Source organism: Medicago truncatula, chromosome 4 (genome assembly GCF_003473485.1).
Source record: "Medicago truncatula cultivar Jemalong A17 chromosome 4, MtrunA17r5.0-ANR, whole genome shotgun sequence".
Taxonomy (NCBI): Eukaryota; Viridiplantae; Streptophyta; class Magnoliopsida; order Fabales; family Fabaceae; genus Medicago; species Medicago truncatula.
The window spans coordinates 64,313,592-64,333,858 of NC_053045.1; the positions used below are offsets into that span (position 1 = coordinate 64,313,592).

Consider the following 20,267-nt stretch of genomic DNA (forward strand, 5'->3'; position numbering starts at 1 on the left):
AAGTTTGGAAGTGGCATGCATCATTCTAGTAGGCCTTTTGAGTATGTGCATTCGGATCTTTGGGGTCCTTCTAAGACTCCTACTCATGGGGGAGGTTCCTATTTTCTTTCTATCATTGATGATTATTCTAGGAGAGTGTGGGTCTTTGTTTTGAAAAACAAAAGTGACACCTTTGAAAAGTTCAAAGAATGGCACACTCTCATAGAAAATCAAATGGGAACTAAACTAAAAGGTTTAAGAACTGACAATGGCCTGGAGTTTGTTTCGGAGCAGTTTAATGAGTTTTGCAGGTTGAAAGGAATCAAGAGGCATAGAACCGTACCGAGAACACTGCAACAAAATGGTCTTGCGGAACGCATGAATATGACTCTTTTGGAGAGTGTGAGATGTATGATTCTAGGAGCTGGGTTACCTAAGAGTTTCTGGGGTGAAGCCGTGACAACGGCTGCTTATTTGATCAATAGATGTCCATCAACGGGGATAGACTTCAAGACACCTATGGAGGTATGGAGTGGGAAACCGGCAGATTACTCCTCTTTGAAGGTTTTCGGAGCTTTGGCATATGCGCATATCAAGCAAGACAAGCTTGAGCCTAGAGCTTTGAAATGTGTCTTCATTGGTTATTCGGAAGGTGTGAAGGGGTACAAGCTGTGGAAATTGAAATCTAGTGGAGGATCAAGAGTCTTGATAAGTAGGGATGTTACCTTTGATGAGACCCGTATGGGGATGAAGTGTAAAGACCTAGAGACTCAAGTACCGGAAACTATGGTGGAGAAAACTCAGTTTGAGGTGGAGCTTCCAAATGAAGAAGAAGAAGATGAAGCTTCGACATCGGATACAAGTGGAACTCAACCGGTAGTGGATCCTGAGTATCTATTGGCTAGAGATAGAGAAAGAAGGACCATTACGGCTCCTAAGAGATTCGGTTATGCGGACTTGGTGTGTTTTGCTCTAAATGCGGCGGAAGATGTGCAAGACTCGGAGCCTAGAAACTTCAAGGAGGCATTTGAGAGCAAAGAGAGCAAGTATTGGTTGAAGGCGGTGAATGAAGAAATGGATTCATTGGAAAGGAACCAAACTTGGAAACTTGTGAAGCTACCTAATCACCAAAGGGTAGTTGGATGCAAGTGGATCTTCAAGAAAAAGGATGGCATTCCGGGTGTTGAAGGTCCAAGGTATAAAGCAAGACTTGTGGCAAAGGGTTTCACTCAAGTGGAGGGGATCGATTATAACGAGATCTTTTCACCGGTGGTGAAACATTGTTCCATAAGGATACTTATGGCTATTGTGAATCAATTCAATCTTGAGTTGGAACAAATGGATGTGAAGACCGCTTTCTTACATGGTGACCTTGAAGAGACAATCTACATGGAGCAACCGGAAGGTTTTGTGGAGGACAAGTCTAAGGTGTGTCTTTTGAAGAAATCTTTGTATGGGTTGAAGCAAAGCCCTAGGCAATGGTATCGTCGGTTTGATGAGTTTCTTTTGAAGACCGGTTTTGTGAGAAGCGGATATGACTCTTGTGTGTACATGTTGAAGAAGAGTGAGAAAGTCATTCTCTATCTTCTTTTATATGTGGATGATATCTTGATGGCGAGCTCTAGCAAGGATGAGATTATGAAGCTCAAGGAGAGGTTAAATGGTGAACTTGAGATGAAAGATCTTGGTCCGGCAAAGAGAGTTCTTGGGATTGATATCGTGAGGAATCGTGACAAATGCGAACTTTTCTTATCTCAACTTGGTTATTTGAAGAAGGTGGTGGAGCGTTTTAGAATGTCTAACTCTAAAACCGTGAGCACTCCCTTGGGTCACCACACAAAGTTGTCCATACAACAATGTCCTCAATCCGAGGATGAGAAGCAATTGATGGAAGGTACTCCCTATGCAAGTGGGGTTGGAAGCATCATGTATGGAATGGTTTGTAGTAGGCCGGACTTAGCTTATGCGGTTAGCATTGTGAGTCGGTTTATGGCAAATCCGGGAATTGTGCATTGGCAAGCTTTGAAGTGGGTTTTGAGGTACTTGAATGGGTCGTTGAAGGGCGGTTTGAAGTACACAAGGGCAGCTCAAGATGAAGACGCTTTGGAGGGGTATGTTGATGCGGATTATGCGGGCAATGTGGACACTAGAAAATCCTTATCGGGTTTTGTGTTTACTCTTTATGGCACGACTATTAGTTGGAAGGCAAATCAACAATCCGTGGTGGCATTATCTACAACTCAAGCGGAGTACATCGCACTTGTTGAAGGTGTGAAGGAGGCCATATGGTTGAAAGGGATGATTGGTGAGTTAGGAATTACTCAAGAATGTGTGAAGATACATTGTGATAGTCAAAGTGCCATTCACTTGGCAAATCATCAAGTGTATCATGAAAGGACAAAGCACATCGACATTCGCCTGCACTTTGTTAGAGACATGATTGAATCAAAAGAGATTGTGGTTGAGAAAGTGGCATCGGAGGAGAATCCGGCGGATGTGTTCACCAAGTCATTGCCTAGATCAAGATTCAAGCATTGCTTGGACTTGATCAAGTTTGTCGAAGAGTAATTCCCTTTTGGAGAGAGCAGCATGGTGGTTGATGGTTAAACTGACATCACCACCAAATTAGAAGTCAAGGTGGAGAAATGTTGATATTGGCTTCAAATTTGTGGTCTGGAAGAATAGAGAAATCGTGACACGATTTTGGCATCGTGACACGATTTGGAGGGGCCGTGAGCTAGTTTGCAGGACGCCAAAATCGTGGCACGATCTTGGGAAATCGTGACACGATTCAGAAACTTGCTCGTTAAGTATCCCTGATAAGGACTGGTCTACCTTGGGTCAGATGCAAATCGTGACACGATCTTGGGAAATCGTGGCATGATTTCTTCAGAGGAAGACTAGTATATATTGTGTTCTTGTGCTTTTTTGAAAAAAAAAAACTTAAGAGAGCTTGTAAGAGCTTAGAGAGAGAACTTGGATAGCAAAGGAGGGAACCAATGGGTTGAGTGTCTTTGTTGAGAGTGTCTCTTGAGTTGGGAAAAACATTGTAATCACCTTGGATTTTAGGGTTCATATTGTGAGAGTGGGGAAACACCAAATGGTAGAATCTAGGGCTTGTTCATGTGTAAAGCTTGAAGGCTAGAGTTCTTGTAACCTTTTGTAACACTTTCTCATATTGGATTGGAGAGCTGCTCTCTCCCCCAGATTAGGCCACATTGGCTGAACTGGGTCAACAATCTTCTCGGTGTTTTGTTCTTCCTTTCTTTCTTATTTTGTATATGCTTTGTTATCTCTTTGTGTGGTTTTGCTATACACTAGTCTAGGGCTGCTTTGTTGTTGTTTGCTTGGAGACCATTTGTTCTCATTGATTACCACTATCTCTTGCTCCACACATCATTGTTTATTTCATTGGTGTGAGTTTGGAACCGGATTCACAACAGTTAACTTGTGGATTGATCCATATGACCCATCATCATGTTATTGATTCTAGAAAAACCAACGTCACATAAATTAATTACATCACATCGCAACCATAAATCCATAAAAAGGAAACACAATATTTTTTTAGGAGGAGGAGAAAAATGTATTGTATTGAAAACACAAACTCTCATCTTAGAGAAGGATCTAACGGTATTGAATTTGTTGTCTTGATAACAAGATTTTTTTGTAGATCATAATCCTAAACCATCCTTACCATGCAAGAAGAATGACAACTATGCAACCTTAAGGACCCTTCCCTAAGTTAATGTGTTATTTCCAAATATATTATATTGGTTGATGTTTTGTCAAATACATTAAGGAAAAAGGTCATTTTTGTATTTGACCAGCCTGTTTGGTTGGTTAATGGTACATACTGTCAGCACATCCACAAACCTCTCTGTCCCTTGTGCTAAAATAGAATAACTAATTCTTCATCCTAACAGATTTAACCAACCATTATCTCAGATTATTTTCTTTTCAAAGGGCCAAGAGCTTTCAAATGTAAAGTTGGACTCAAAGAACCTACCTTTTTCATCAGAGGGTTCTTTTGAGTTCCAACGCCCTTTGCTTTGGAGATTCATTCTACCTAGAGGGGCTTTTCATCCTTCATCTTTGTTTCTTTCACGTAAGAATATAGATTGTTTTCCATTTTTGTAACATAATAATAAGGTGCCTGCAGCTTTGTGATCATTTTCGTTCATATACATACGCCGTTCGATCTTCATTGTGTGTTCAATGAAACAAAATAAATATTTAAGATAATCAAGTCTTTGAAAATCAAATATTTATAATGTGGTATAATCATATCATATTAAATATATGGCGTTGCATATTCATATACGTTGTCTAATCAATAGAATGATCTGGTTGCAGATATACTATATATATTTCCAAGTTAGAGCAAAGATATGAGAAAGGTGGATTCTCCAAGGGGAGAGGTTGGAGAGATTGACACAAGGGTTCCATTCCAATCTGTCAAAGCTGCTGTTAGTTTATTTGGTGAAGTAGCAGTCCGTAGGGACAGATTCGCTGTCAAGAGAAGATCATCAGAGGTATATATCAAGTATAATAATTTATACCATATTATATTTTTATATATATTGTTTCATACGAAATGATTTTGTAATTTTCAACATTATGATATATATCACATTGAATATTCATCAAAACATTTTAATCCTAGACATTTTAAATGTTGGAAAGAAAGATATAGTCAAAAATTTTTGATATCCAAAGTTTCACACAATACCTGATGTTAGGCAATTTGACACAAACAATACAAAAGGCCCTCTCGTCATGGGAAAACCTTTTTATTTTTATACGTCCATAGCATTGCATGGCAGACACATTTTGAGGATGATTTCATTTTTCATGTTAGTTACACCTAAACAAGTTTCACACTTCTTTGGTAATCTGCAGAATGTATTTGAAAAGGAGACACAACTTATCCTGGCCCAAAAAGAATTATGTAAGTTAAAGAAACACGTAGCTAGTGCTGAGACCACGAAAGCTAAAGCACTTTCTGACCTTGAGAAGGCCAAGGAGACCCTTGAGAGTTTGACAACCAAGCTGAACAATGTGAGAGAATCCAAGGAATCAGCAATCAAAGCGGCTGAAGCTGTGAGGAATATGGGCAAACCATTTGAAAAGACACTATCCCTAAAAGCTATAGGATATGAAGCTTGGAAACAAGAACTGGAAAATGCAAGAAACGAGTATACGACTAAGGTAGCCGAACTAGATTCTTCCAAGCAAGAACTCACGAAAATCAGGCAGGATTTTGATGCAGTTTTGGAGGCAAAGCTAGCTGCATTGCAGGCAACAGGAGAAGCTCAGCGTTCTGCAAAATTAAACTCAGAAAGGATCGGTGAACTCTCGGAGGAAATTGCAACCATGAAAGCATCGATAGAACAATTGAAGCTTGCCTCTGCACAAAATGAAACCCAATCCGACTTTTATAAAACTGCAAAAGAAGAAGCACAGAAAAAACTGGAGGCCTTAAAGAATGAATATGATGATCCAGAACTAATCCAAAGTCTAGACTCCAAACTTGCCGAAACAAGTGCAGAGATTGAGGTTCTTCAAGAGCAGATGAAAAAGATCCATGCTTCCAAGATGGATTCTGTGAAACTTCTAACTTCAGAACTCAAAGAAGCCACAAAGACACTACAGGATGTTGCTGCAGAAGAAATCTCCCTTAAAAAGCTAGTATTTTCTCTTAGGACAGAATTGAAACAAGTGAAGAAAGAGCAAGATGAACTTAAGGATAAGAAACAAGCAGCAGAAGTTCTTGCTTTTAACCTCACTGGTGAAATGCAAAAGAGCGCAGAAGAGGCGGGGCCTCAGCCAGGTACCGTGGATGCCAATGTTTTCTACATGCAAAGTTGTAAAATCCAGAAGCTACAATCGGAGACAGAAGATGCAAGAAGAGAAGCCGAAGAGATGAGCAGAAAGGCTCAGGAACTGAAGCAAGAAGCTGAAGCATCCCGAGCAGCGGCTGAAGAAGCAGAGAAAAAGCTAGAACTTGTTTTGGAAGAGGCTAAAGCAGCAAAAGCAGCAGAACAAAAAGCCATTAAAGAGATGAAGATTATCTCCGACGTGCAAAGTAGACTCTCGATTTCAAAATTCAGCGGAAAGATCAGGATGTCAAAGGAAGAGTTTGAGTCACTGAATGGAAAAGTGAAGGAATACCAAGAATTGGCAGAAAAGAAAGAGGCAGTTATCATGGCTGAGTTGCAAGGAATGTACACGAGGAAAAATGAATTAGACATAAAGGTGGAAGCTAACCTGAAATCTGTTGAGGAAACAAAGGCTGCAATGGAGACGGCTTTGTGGTATGCAGAGATGGCAAATTCTGCAAAAGTGGCAATTGAACGTGAATTAAGGAGATGTCGTCAACCTGATAGTACATCTTCACCGATATCAAATTGTTCAGATAATTCTTCGATGTTGAGCATCTAGAACTGAAAGCAGAGATTCAAAAGCTAAATGGGAAAGAAAACAGAATGATTGGTTCTTGTGTTGGCTTTCTGCCTTTCCGTTGGAAGAAAAGAAGACTCCTTGCACTGAAAGATCACTTATTATAAGCAGTAATTCTTCCATACAGTTTGGAAACCATGTTAATGTTTCCACCTTTCTTAAATGAAAAAAAACAAAAACCTTAAAGAAAATTGTGCAAATATGATTTCTCATTGTTAACATGCTGGTTTTCTCTTCTCGATGTTCCTAGAACCCTTAGTAGATAAGTTTTTGTCTATTTGTATATTCTAATTCCAGGCAGCAACATAAGATGTAGCTATTCTTAATGACATTTTATGTGCATTCACGCAATGCTAAAGAAGGTTAACTTACTGGAAATAAAGCATAAATTGTCTCAACACGCCATTCAAATTGACCATAGTTGGCTTCTGCTTATTATCTGACATTTCTCTCTTCATTGAGAAATGCTACAAAGCTGGGATTCACAATAAACAAAATCTTAGTATAAGTAACAGCTTCTACACTAGTAGTACTCTATTGATTTTGTGGTCTCAATTTAAAATTTAAAATGAAAAAAGTATTAGTTGCATTGCCAGTCTCAAATTTTTGGAACTGTGATGTAAGTGATGGTTATTGTATTGTTGCACACTCTTCAAGTCAGTGCCAAATTCCTTACAAAATATAACTCTTTCTCTAGCATACCCTTCCCAAAAAAGGACCTGTCTTTTCATTCCCTCTCCACACTACTAAAGGCCTCACTCTACAAATTAACAAATTAAAAAAGAAGATACAAATTGAAATAACTATGAGAATCTATTAATATATCCTATCATGAAATCATTGAGCCATTCCAGTTTCCTACAAGTTTGGGGTCACACACCCTTTGTTTCTTCCTTATTTTAGCAGCGTTTCATTTCCTTTTTTTGAGTTGTTAAACTAGTCTTCAGCTGGTGGGTTTCCTTCTTGTTCCTGGGCTTGAGCTGTCTTGGATTAGGCCTGTGCTCCAGTCCAATTGTTCAATCGTTCCTTATTTCCATTCAAGGTTAGGCTATCAAACCCTGACTCTATAGTCTTGGCAATCCTTGTATCCACATCCGGAGGTTCTGGAAAATCCACATGAAATGATCCTTGCTTGATGGGTGCAACAGCTTCACGGAGTCTAGCTTGCTGATTGATGTAGTTGTAAAGCTGTTGGTGGAGGGGATGATCCAAGGAATAGCAATTCTCGCTTCCACCTTCTGAATGTCTGGATGATCCAGAGCCTTCTTTTCTACAGAAATGTGGCAGAGATGCATAATCCATGATCTACACACCAAATTTAATTTGTTAAATTCAATTAGATGATATAAAAATAGACACTAAGTACTATAGAAAGAACATGTCTTTGATGTTTGAAGAGAATTACCGTGTGCGTTGTAAAAGGAATAAAAATAAACAATGTAAAGAAGTTTAGAACCAATAAATACACTTCTAGGAATGGCTTCTGCAGTTCTGCCGCTTTTCATAAACAGATTTGAGTCTTATAAAATGAATGGGGCAATTTAAAAGGTAATTGTTGAATTATATAACTAAAATATTTTATATGATAATATTATGAAAAGCTACTTAATCTTTTTAATCAGTGGCTAAAATTCCGTACTTTGTGAAGTGCACCGAACGTTTACGGACCACAAAGGTCTTTTATCTTTACATGCGCATGCGCGCACACACATGCTAATATGACACGAAGTTACTCATTAAGAAAAAATGATTTTGAATGAATCAAAAGTTGAAGTATAATTAATATTAATAGGTATTGATGTCAAATTTTACAAAATTTAAAACAACAATAAATGTGTGATAAAATGACTGTTAATGTTGAGATATATATTTACGCAGGTAAAAAATAGTTTAAAAAATAAGATGTGTGTGATGAAACTTCAAATCCAGCCAAATTTTTTTTGAAAAATGTCAGTTAACAGTTTATTTCAATAAGTTTAGTTGAATGGATTGTAAATCGAAATATAAACATAGAAAACTTGTGTTACAGGTTCCACAGACTATTTGAGCACTTTCTCCAAATGTATATGTTGTATACTATTCCAATTCTGGAACAGGTAATACTGTTTTTCTTCACTTTCAACTGCGGTTGGTGTTTTGAGTAACTAATAGACTTGGTTTGGAAGTTTGAAGCATTTTCCAACAACTGGTTTCAAAGGCTTTGTGGAGTCATAAGGAGGATAGAGCTTTATTCCAATGTATAGTAAATTAAATATTAAGGGCATGTATGTGGATGAAAGAAATACAAGAACTTTATGGAGACATTCTCTAATCTGAGGCAAACAAATGCCAGGCAGGCACCTATGTTCCATCCTGCTAAACTAATGGCTTTACTAGAGTGGCCTCTTGTCCAGTATGCTATTATTACGATCTTTCGGAGTAAATATATCCAAAAAATGAGATCATTATAAACAGAAAATAAGAGAGAGAGTACTGTTTTCCTTCACATCTCAATTATTGACTAGTTAAAAAATCTTGCTCTAAGAAACAAGGGAGAAAAGCAAAAGCAAAAACAAAAATCTTACATTTAACAACTCCTCTCGTCCACATCCTGATAAGACCTGCACTTTTCTTCTTGTCCTCTCGTGTAAAAGTGGTTTCACAACCTGATAATGTATAGTGTTAACATCTTGCTGAGGTCTCCATACAGATTCCAATGCTATATTAAATAAAAATATCATGCAGGAAACCAGGCCATAAGGAACAACATCTATTTTATTTTTTTGGTAACAATAATAGCTCACCTTCCAACAAGCTGAAAATATGTATGGGGCATTTACAATGAAATAAGTATGCGTCTTCTCAGGATAGTTCAGATCATCGATGGATGATATAATAGTTAACAACTGCAGCATCAGCATGACCAAGTCAATGATATAAGACATATAGATAAAAGGATAGTAGGAAAAAATTGAACATTTTACGCTGCATGAATTTTTCATGAAGCAACAAATTAAAAGTTAGACCTCAACTCCAAATTTTGGGGCAAAAATTTGTTTTATGTTTGACTTGTATCAGATACACAACTGTTTATTGGTTCGGGCCTGCTAATGATCTTTTCAACATGCTCTCAAAGTTGTTCACTATACCAACTCTATTGGTCCTGTTGGATCAAGTAGCAGTGGAAACTAAAAGGTACCTTAATGTGATTCAAGGCCGAGAGCTTCAGGCCAGTCATATCTAAAACCTTTACACAATTGGTAATAGGCCGCCCATGCTTCTTTGATGCGGAAGGCTACAGCCATATCACGGGTCAGAAGAAGAGAACAAAAAGGTCAAATAATAGGTTAAATATGAAGACTCTAAATAATAATACTCACCAAGATTACACGATCGCGATATTCATTCATTTGAATGTGAGACTGCACATAATAATGGACCTGCAATCATACAAATAGGAAATAAGCACAGAAGATTGAGTAATAGATAGTGCTCCAACAAAAAGCAACATCCCTTTTTGTTTTTGAAATGATTAAACTTACCGATGCTTTGTCAAATGTGCTAAGCCCAACACCAATTGCAAAGACAGGAAGACCCTAAAAAGGAAAGAAAAATGAAGGATATAAACCAATTAACTACTAAGTCATAACATTTCAATTGATGTCAAAAAGCAAACGCTTCGAGTAAGGCACGACAAAGATGTGATAAAGATTATGATTAAGAATGAGCACCTCTCTTGTATAGCCGGACAATCCAATGAGTTGTGAATCACGTATTGTTCTATATAAATGGGCAGGAATAATTGGTTTCTGAAAAAGAAATGAGCATAGAAACTTGTAAAAAAAAAATAAAAAAAATAGAGGTGATCGATAAAGAAATAGAATAGAAACTTACAGATAATATATTGTCAATCTGATTTTGTACTCTCCAGTTTAAACAATCAACCAACTGAAAACATGATCGAGATTTGAGAATATACATACATTGAGAAAAAAAGAGAGTTAGAGTTGCACATACCATTTGATAAGCCTTAGAAGGATCACAATCCCTTGCTTTTAGAAAGCGAGTCAAGTTTTCAGTGACATATCCTTGATGAACATTCTGATCAATCATTGAGTTGAGAAATTATTATTATTATTATTATTATTAATTAAGAATCCAATATATTTATTTGATCAAAACTAACCTGAAAAGTTGTCTGCAATGGGTGGTCAACTTTGATGATTAATTCCTGCAACTGATTCATAGCATCCATTTTATTGCTTTGAGTTGAGTTCAAAAGTGTTATTTAGTAAAAAAATAAATGAAATAGAGAGAAACAAACAAAAAGAGATTGATTGAAGTAATCTATCTATCTATGTATGTATAGATATTGTTTGTTATGAACAACAACAACTTAAGAAAGAGGTAGATAAATTTGTTGAGAAGTCAGTCAGTCAACATGTCATGTTAAGTCAAAAAAAGAGAAGATTCAATAAAGGTGCGCTGGTCTACCATACATACATACCACCAAGTCATCTCTTCCATTTCCTTGCGCATACACTTCTCATTCAAGACTTTGTCTCTATGTCGTGTTCGACATCAATACAACATCGACATTTGTTTGTAATTATATTAAATTATTTTATTTTTACTAAATTTTATCGGTGTCGTCTTGTATTTGTGTTCGTGCCTTGTAGCTAAGTCATTTCCACATAATCTATTTAGGGTGTGTTTGGTTTGCAAAACAACAAGTACTGGACAGAACAGTATAAGATAGAACAGTACAACACAAGGCAGAACAGTACATGACAAATTTTTTATGGCATTGAGTAATTTTTTGTTTTATATGATTTTTGAGGGACAAAATGCTATTTTGGTATTTTAGACAACTTGTACGTGGGACAAAAAGTTGTGCTGTGGTTTGGTGAGGGACAAAAATATGAGTTTTTGTTCTGTCCCTTGCCTCCAGTTTTTCCTGTACCTGAAACAGTTTTACAAATCAAACACTGGACAACTAAAGTTGTTCTGTCCTAACCTTCATTTTTTAGCAAATCAAACGCACCCTAATTCTTAAAAAAAAAAAATATTCAATATACGTTTTTTCTTATTAAATATTACAAATTGGAAATGCCGAAAATTCACCCACCCCTTTTGAAACGGTACCAAAAATAAGTTACTTCATTTCTTAATAATTCAATTCTACAATTTATTATTTCTCTCTCTTTCGTGTTAACTATGGTTGACTGGTAAATCACGCCGGCTATTTCCCGCGTCTTATTCTCTGGTTGTTCTAAAACGTTCCATAAACTCTATCCTTGTTTTCTTCTTCTTCTTCTTCTTCCTATTAGAGCATTGTGACTTCTACTAGGTTTGGTGCATTCACATGCATGTACACATCACATATTCTATCATTTTTCAATCTCAATACTACTACCATCAAAGTATCTCAAAAATATCATTATAGTGGGAATATATTCATTTATTTTAGTTTTAATATGTCTTTAGTTCATGACATTTTTAGCTTTTTGTCCCTCTAATTTTTTTTGAACAAGTTAAAATGAATTATATTACCACGGACAACATGATTGATGCAGTACAAGGTGTGTCAAAACAATCACGAAAATGTCAAAATTCTGTCAAGATTACAAAATGTCCAAACAAAAGAGAGGACTTAACCACCACATATGAATACTTGTCCCTCTAAAATTATTTTTTAGTTTCTAGTCCTTTCAAATATATAACTTTTTACTTTTTGATCCCTGATGTTTTGTTTTGGTACATGCAAAAATAAATCATGCTAAAATTGAATCAATTAAATATCACACCATCTTTGTGATAATTCTGACGCTTCATACATTACGTACGTCTGCCGTCTAGTGACAATCATTTTGTTTCATTTTTTTTTAATTTTTAAACAATCAATTGTTTTTTATATAACCAATCAAAAGAATATAAGAATATCCAATAGAAGGTTATTTGGACTTTGGAATACTAGTATTTTTTTTATAAACATTTGATCAAATTATATATAATGTATCAATAAATGTCAACTATTTTTTACTCTCTCAAAAAAAAAAAAACTATTTTTCACTCATGGTCATGGAGGAGGAAGATTTAGTTTTTATTTTATCTTATTTTAATTTGCCTACCTTTGAAAATTGAGATTCTCACTGTATTTTCTTGTCAATTTTCAATCAAAATCAACACCATCAAGAGATTTGAAGACTTCAATGTTAAGACACAATACTTAAAAATAAACATTTTAGTCCATTAGATACGACTGATCGACAATGAATTAGATCATATGTATACTTATCACATGTAGTTTTTTTTTAATCATTTGATTTTTATTTTTTTTGAGAGATTTAGATCATTTGATTGTAGGATTCTCTTCTCAACTTTGTAATCTTTGGTTCAAGATTTGACATGTCTCGTCTAAACTTGTCACATATGCATTTAACATCCACAATATAAATAACATCTTAATAGTTTATTAATAGAAAGATAAAATTTAGATTTTTTATTTATTAAAATCATACAAATTTCAAAACCTTATTGCCTATTGACAGATTTAAGTATTAAAATTATTGTGTCTCTTACGATTTCAAGGACAAAATTTTTTATTTACCCGTGCACAAATTAACATCTTTATTTATTTATTTATTTTTTACAAAAACAAAACGATATTCATTCATTCAAATTGATAGAGGTACATCAGATATGCTAAAAACGTAAAAGGTGAATCTGCGAACAAACTCACAACACCCAGGTAAATAGCATAAAACGGCAAAATGCCTACAAATAAATTGATAAAACATAAGTCACCGAAATTCACATGCTTCCAGATCTGCAATGTTGACGCCCCAATCATTGGTTGAATTTGTAATTGACTGATGTTAATCTTTCAAGAGGAACTAAACGAACACCGCGACAAGACGCGAAATCAAACGCCACACAAGACGACGAACAACACAACGCCACACTTAGACGACGAAATCACAAAAAAAACACATGACCTAAAACCACCCATCCTTGATGAACGAATAAGAAAGAAAGTTTAGAGAGAAGTTGGAGTTTCTCTCAATAAAAAACTAGGACCGACTATTTTTAATGGTTATCTTTAATTTTTTTTATTAAAGGAAATTAACATATTTAAATATTCGGCTTAATTGGATATTTGGTCCCCTAAATAATTATGAGTTTACATTTTGGTCCCATAAATTGTAAAACTCACATTTTGGTCTCCTTGGTTTTGCTCCGTCAATCAAATTGACCCCCTCCGTTAGTTTTTTAATGTTTAAAATTTTTGATATGATATTAGCCGTTTGGTTGCATGTCCATTATACCTATAGTGAGCCGTCGACACCTAGTTTTTCCAGCGCTATTATCTTCTCTCTTCTTCTCCCTCACTCTTGTTCATCATCAAATATTCATATATTCATCACAATTCACAACAACCCAGAAAAAAGAAGAATATAAACCCAAAAAATTAATAAAACTTGGAAACAACCAAGCATACAAAGAAAATTATTTCTTTAGTTCTTCTTCTTTCTCTCATTGTCGCCGGTTCTTTTTTCAAGCAACCCATGGAGAATAAACATTCATTTGAAACTGTTCCCTTTTAAAATAAAAGATCAAATAGTTAAAGTTAAAAAAATTAATAGGATCTATGGTGGAACACTCTTAAGATTGGTCCACTTGAGACATTTGAGGTTAAAGTTAATATTCAAGGACCTTTTTGACTAATGGAGCAAAACCAAAGGGACCAAAATGTGAGTTTTACAATTTATGAAACCAAAATGTAAACGCATAATTATTTAGAGGACCAAATATCCAATTAAGCCTAAATATTACTATTTGAATTTGCAAGGTATTATACCCTAAACTTCGTCTAATAAAAAGTTTACCGGCCGATGTTTGCATGGTCACAAACACATCTTTAATTATTTAATCACACATCGAAAAAGTAAAAGAAAAAAATCAATATTTTTATTAAAATAATTAAATGATGTGTATGTTTTTTGTCGTCTAAATTTTTTAGAAACGCTTATATTTTTCTCATCTAAATGATGTGAATTTATAATTGTGACCATATAAAATTGTCCAAAGTTTTACTAAAAAATATCCAAATTTACCATGTTTTATTTGGTCAATCCCAATGTTTTATGTTTTTTATTTGTAGATGAAAATAAAGAGATACAGAAGAAGAACGGTCCCATTCCTCTTGTTCTCTCTTCTCTTCTCTTCTCTTCTCTTATTAGAGAGAAAAAACACAAACATGTAAAATAATTGGTCTCTATTATACACAAACAAACAAGAAGCATTAAAAATGTCGTCGGCCAAGTCAACGGAGATCATGGAGCAACATTCACACTCATCCGAAATAATGTTGAACAACAACAATGAGATTGAGGAGGTAGATGACAGCATTGAAACCTTTGATGATGATGAAATTGAACAAGCTGCTGAGTCATGTGTTTATGTGGCAGTTGGTAAAAGCAATACAAGCATGGAAGCACTTTCATGGACACTCACTAACTTATTCCCTATTACTCACTCTACCAATAACACCATTCTCTATCTCATACATGTGTTTCCTGAAATCAAACACATTCCAAATCCATGTAATATTATTTCTCATCTCTTTATTTTTATATACATATATATATATATAGATATACTTTCTTGTTGTTGAATCTCCATAATATATATATAATTATAATTAATATGCAGTGGGAGTAGGGATGGTTCCAAGGAATCAAGTGAGTGTTGAGCAGGTGGAGAGTTATATGGAACAAGAAAAAGATAAGAGGAGACAACTCCTTCACAAATTCCTCCAATCTTGCTCTCTTTCAAAGGTTAAGGTGGATACCATCCTAATAGAGAGTGACTTTGTTGCAAAGGCCATCCTCGACCTTATTCCAATTCTTCAAATCAACAATTTAATCATTGGAGCAAACAAATCCCATCTAATTAGGTATGTATATATGTATGTACTATTTTATTTATTTAGAGTAGTAAGAAATCAAACATTAATTTCTTTTATGAACAGAAAATCAAAATCAAAGAAAGGAAGTGGCGGTGTGGGCGATCAAGTACTAAAGAGTGCACCAGAAAGTTGCAAGGTTAGAATTATATGTGAAGGGAAGGAAGTAAATGAGCAAATGATGTTATCCTCACCCTCTCCTCAGATATTTACTGCTACCAATGATGATACTTTTGTCAACACTAAAGAAAATGATTCAGTTTTATGTTGTTTCAAGCCCAAGTTTAAATGATGTGTTACTCAATAGCAGTACTACAAAGGGATAGTAACTCTGTAATGGATGGATATGGTTTGAAATTCAATAGTGGATGTTGAATTTTAGTTTTTGAAACCAGAATGATTGAATACACTTTTCATATATGTTGTATTGGATTTGATAATGTTTTTTTTTTATTGTAATAGTAACAATAAAATTAGGTCCATTACTATTTATGAAAATAATAAGTGAAGTTTTTCACATCAGTATGCAGGCAGCAACTTTTATCCTGAATAAAAGCTAGACTTCATAATTCAACATTTATATGCTTTTATTTAGTGTGCTTTGTGTTTTGCCTTTCATTTATCATTGTAGTGTTAAAACTGAATGAAAACAATTGATTACGATTATAATATTATTAGCAGACAAACATTTTTTATATTATCCCTTGTATTGTATTATCAAACACAAAAATATTTCTTTAGTACAAACTAAACTAAAGCATGTGATTTGACTTTCATAGGGTGTGTGGCCCCACAATTGCTTCATCACAAAAGGCATATTCTGTTTCTGGTTCTCTCTTGACCCAATCAATATTCATTAATTTATTACGTGTGTATAGGAAACTACATGTGAAGACTGACTCAAGTCGGTCAATGGATGATTTTTGGCGCAAGATTAATGCTTGTGTAGCGTCATACAAATACAGTTGATTTATTAACAAGGACAACATGTAAGGTGCTTTCATTCAAACCAGTCTTTGTGATTTATCAAAAATTAGTTGCGTCTTTGTTTCTCTAAAAAAAAAATTAGTTTTTGTGAGAGTTATGTAAGAACACATGTTAATGATCTCGTTGATAGCAAATAATTATCGAAAAAAATTAATTTTTAACTTGTTGAAAAGTAAACTGTCACAATTTTTAATATATATTTTCCTATAAAATATTTAAAATTGAATATCAATCTATTACAAACCTCAAATTTAAAAGATCCCTTGGATATCAGCATAGTTAGATGGCTATTAATGTCGTGTGATGCTTTGGCACGCTAAACTATCCGTAATATTGATCTTTTAAAATTTGAGTTGACTTGGAATCTTTTCGGCCAAGGTATGTAACAAACATATAACCAACACACCTTCCTTTGTACAACATATGCTTGCCTTCGATTTTTCGTCTACAATCTCAAATAAGCATAAGTGATGAGCCATAGAGAAATTAAATTAAAGACGATGACATGAACAAAACATTATATGTGATGCCAACTAAGCATGATATTAAAGATGTTGAGTGCTTGCACTACTACGATGATGAAATCTCCAGTTGTGGTTGTGGTTTTATTGGGTTCAAGAAAAGCCAAGTATTTGATTACAATTTCGGAGACGACGACGATGATGGTGATTCAGAAGAGCTGTTTGAGATAAATATGAAGAAGGAAAGTAGATTGGATTCAATAAGAGAAGAAGAGTGGTGTGAGAGCAGTACTGTGTTCTCTCTAGATATACACAATTATTTAGATGATGTTGTTTATGTGGCAGTGGGAACAAATATTAATGGTGGAAGTTCAAGCATGGAAGCACTTTCATGGACCTTGAAACATGCCGTGACACCAGAAACAACTACTGTTTATCTCCTACACGTTTTCCCTCAAGTCAAACTAATTCCAACTCCATGTAACTACTCTCACTCCTTCTTGTTATAGTTTTTGACCTCGAACATAATCATAAATCACTAAATTTAACTTTATCCTTAAGGTTTGGTTTTGGGTGGAAATATGGTGTCTAAGTCTCTTAGTGGTCTTAGATGTTTAACTCATCGCCCCCTTGGTCTAATCTAACATTGGATAGAGTCCATATTAGACAATCCATTGAGAAAAATATTGTCACCGTCCCGACGCTCCCCTGGTATAATGTTGGACAGAGTCCATATTGTAGACGATTTCATTTTCCATGCCTTAACTGATGACTTTAATTGTACTTGGTTTCTAGGAATTTTAAAATCTTTGGTGTGTTTTTTTTTCTTTAAAACAAAAATTTAATAAAGTGCTAAATTAGCTTTATATTGATTGTTTGTAAATTTATACCATCTTGAATGTTTAAATAGTGGGAAAGATTCCAAGGAGTCATGTAAATGTAGAGCATGTTAACATCCACTTGACCCAAGTGAAAAGCAAGAGGAAATTGCTCCTTCAGAAGTTCATGAAGCTATGTATTGAATCAGAGGTAACTAAATCCTATATTGAATCAGTTGAGTTCAATAGGATACATCATACATGAAACCTTATATATGTATTGATGGAGTAAATTTGAAGTATTAGTAGTAATAATGAAAAGGGTAACATACAGGTTAAGGTAGAAATGATGCTTATTGAGGGTGACAACGTTGGTGAAGCCATTGTGGACCTTGTAGGGAATCTAAATATAAGGAAATTGGTGATTGGAACTACCCAATCTAATCTAAGGTAACAACCATTGTCTACAACTCATGTGTGACACTACACTACATTAATTAATAACATGATCTAAATGTTTTTATTATTTGAATTTGAATATTGAGTAGCAAAAAAGGGCCAGGAAAGCAAAATTCCATTGCGGACATGGTGTTAAAAACCGTACAAGAAAGTTGTGATGTCAAAATCATATGTGAAGGAAAAGAAGTAATCGATCAGATGATTAATGGGTTCAGTACTTCAAAACACACCAGAAACAGAAACAGTAGCAGTTCCACAATTTCTCATCAAGTTAAGGAATCCCATGGTTTTGTCCCACTCAAGCTTTTCATGCCCAATCTATCTTGGTTATTTAGGTCCAGATTTTTATCACCAAGATGACTAAATATTACATATGTATATACAAATAGTTTTTTTTTGTTTTTGTTTTGTAACCAAGTGATTGAGATTGGATACCAAATGAATAGTCTAGTCTAGAATAAAAGACCATCACAGTCAACACCTGTAATTTCTTACAAATCATAGATATTTTTAAATTTCCAGGTTGGACTAAATACATTTTCAATTTTGCATTTAAGATCGACAATAATCTTGGTCTAAAACATTAGCTGGACAAAATACATATTCACATTTATATTGGACTTTTTGTTATAAGCTCTTCATTTCTATTGGAGTTTGAAAACTTAACCATCTCTATAGATTCATTATCATATTTTGTTAGTCCAGTCTCATAATTTATATATATATATATATATATATATATATATATATATATATAGGGGGATATTTTGACTCCAAGAGTAAGTGTAATATCTTACTCAAAATCTTGATCTTTAATTCTAATATTGGTTAATGGCTTAGATTAATTGATATGATAGGCTTTAATTTTATTTTCTATTGTAGTCAACACTTATCACCACAAAATAACAAAACAATAAATGTCTTTTAATTGCATGATATTTTTTCACATAAAAATATTTTGACTGGTGCTAGTTACACCCCAAAAAAAACTAGTTACACCCAAATTTATTTAAAATTTTACAATAATACCAAAATTGCCCTCTTCATGTAAATTTTTAAAAACCCATCTTTTATGATCGTTCTGAACCCTTACCCCCTTTCATCCACAAATCACCATAGATGTGCAACCAATATTTGAATCAACATCTTTGTTATTGATCTGTATTATATTCATAAAGGTTAGTGAATTTCATGAATTTCATTTTCAATGAGTTTCTATTTGTTTATTGTTTGTTTTGGTATGAGATATGTTCAATTTAGATTAGTGTAAATTAAGTTTACTTACGTTCAATTTAGGTTAATGTAAATTTAGTTTACTTATGTCAATGTAAATTAAGTTTACTTATTATGTTCAATCTAGGTTAATGTAAATTTAGTTTACTTTACCTTCAATCTAGGTTAGTGTAAATTCAGTTTACATGTATATAAGAGGTTAGTGTAAACTCAGTTTACTCAATCGAGGTTAATGTAAATTAAGTTTACTTATGTTCAATCTAGGTTAATGTAAATTCAGTTTACTTATGTTCAATTTAGGTTAATGTAAATTTAGTTTACTTATGTCAATGTAAGTTTACTTATGTTCAATTTAGGTTAATGTAAATTTAGTTTACTTATGTTCAATCTAGGTTAATGTAAATTTAGTTTAATCAATCTAGGTTAATGTAAATTAAGTTTACTTATGTTGAGTTAATGTAAATTCAGTTTACTTATTCAATTTAGGTTAATGTAAATTAATTTTACTTATGTTCAACTTAGGGGTATATTAGTCATTCTGGGGTGTAACTTGTTTTTTTTGGGGTGTGACTAGCACCAGTCAAATATTTTTTGAGGGTTAAATTAAAATCCTTTCCTTGAAATAAAAATTTCAAGATTCACTCATTCTATTCTATTCCTTCAAAAAAATTGCATAAGAAAAAAAAATTTGCATATATTTTTTTACGCTAAAAGAATTGTTTTTCTTCTCCCTTTACTTTTTTACGCTAAAAAAATTGCATATATTTTTTTTTTAAAGAAAACAATTGTAAAATTCAAAGAATTGCATATTTATTCTTTCTCTCGTTACTATTTTTTATACGACATATTTTTTTTTTATTTCTTCATTATAATCCTGATCTTTTCTTATGTTTTTTTTTTTTGTAAACACACATTTTTGTA

The 20,267-nt window shown here is 34.0% G+C and overlaps 4 protein-coding genes across 6 annotated transcripts; 3 read left to right on the forward strand and 1 right to left on the reverse strand.

Moving 5' to 3' along the window:
- The first annotated feature begins 3,799 nt into the window (after nucleotides 1-3,799).
- Nucleotides 3,800-6,458, forward strand: LOC25494327 (WEB family protein At1g12150). The gene is made up of 3 exons (XM_039833628.1): nucleotides 3,800-4,087; nucleotides 4,336-4,514; nucleotides 4,882-6,458. Exons 2-3 carry the CDS (start codon nucleotides 4,371-4,373, stop codon nucleotides 6,421-6,423), a joined length of 1,686 nt encoding a protein of 561 aa, XP_039689562.1. The 5' UTR covers nucleotides 3,800-4,087; nucleotides 4,336-4,370; the 3' UTR covers nucleotides 6,424-6,458.
- Nucleotides 6,459-6,996: 538 nt separating this feature from the next.
- Nucleotides 6,997-10,859, reverse strand: LOC25494328 (phosphatidylinositol/phosphatidylcholine transfer protein SFH2). The gene is made up of 10 exons (XM_039833629.1): nucleotides 10,607-10,859; nucleotides 10,438-10,521; nucleotides 10,315-10,368; nucleotides 10,152-10,229; nucleotides 9,963-10,016; nucleotides 9,801-9,860; nucleotides 9,620-9,715; nucleotides 9,225-9,326; nucleotides 9,006-9,086; nucleotides 6,997-7,746 (listed from the first exon to the last, which is right to left on the reverse strand). Exons 1-10 carry the CDS (start codon nucleotides 10,673-10,675, stop codon nucleotides 7,432-7,434), a joined length of 993 nt encoding a protein of 330 aa, XP_039689563.1. The 5' UTR covers nucleotides 10,676-10,859; the 3' UTR covers nucleotides 6,997-7,431.
- Nucleotides 10,860-14,594: 3,735 nt separating this feature from the next.
- On the forward strand, nucleotides 14,595-15,962 carry LOC25494329 (U-box domain-containing protein 35). 2 transcript variants are annotated; one of them, XM_013603213.3, is made up of 3 exons: nucleotides 14,595-15,026; nucleotides 15,136-15,379; nucleotides 15,455-15,962. In XM_013603213.3, the coding sequence occupies exons 1-3, from the start codon at nucleotides 14,732-14,734 to the stop codon at nucleotides 15,678-15,680; spliced, it is 765 nt and encodes a 254-aa protein (XP_013458667.1). In that variant the 5' UTR covers nucleotides 14,595-14,731; the 3' UTR covers nucleotides 15,681-15,962. The 2 variants fall into 2 exon arrangements, with proteins under 2 accessions (XP_013458667.1, XP_039688885.1); XM_039832951.1 differs by having other exon boundaries at nucleotides 15,136-15,374; nucleotides 15,453-15,962.
- Nucleotides 15,963-16,704: 742 nt separating this feature from the next.
- LOC25494330 (uncharacterized) lies at nucleotides 16,705-18,669 on the forward strand. 2 transcript variants are annotated; one of them, XM_039832923.1, is made up of 5 exons: nucleotides 16,705-16,822; nucleotides 16,885-17,316; nucleotides 17,747-17,865; nucleotides 17,989-18,104; nucleotides 18,203-18,669. In XM_039832923.1, the coding sequence occupies exons 2-5, from the start codon at nucleotides 16,902-16,904 to the stop codon at nucleotides 18,471-18,473; spliced, it is 921 nt and encodes a 306-aa protein (XP_039688857.1). In that variant the 5' UTR covers nucleotides 16,705-16,822; nucleotides 16,885-16,901; the 3' UTR covers nucleotides 18,474-18,669. The 2 variants fall into 2 exon arrangements, with proteins under 2 accessions (XP_039688857.1, XP_013458668.1); XM_013603214.3 differs by having other exon boundaries at nucleotides 16,705-17,316.
- Nucleotides 18,670-20,267: the final 1,598 nt, after the last annotated feature.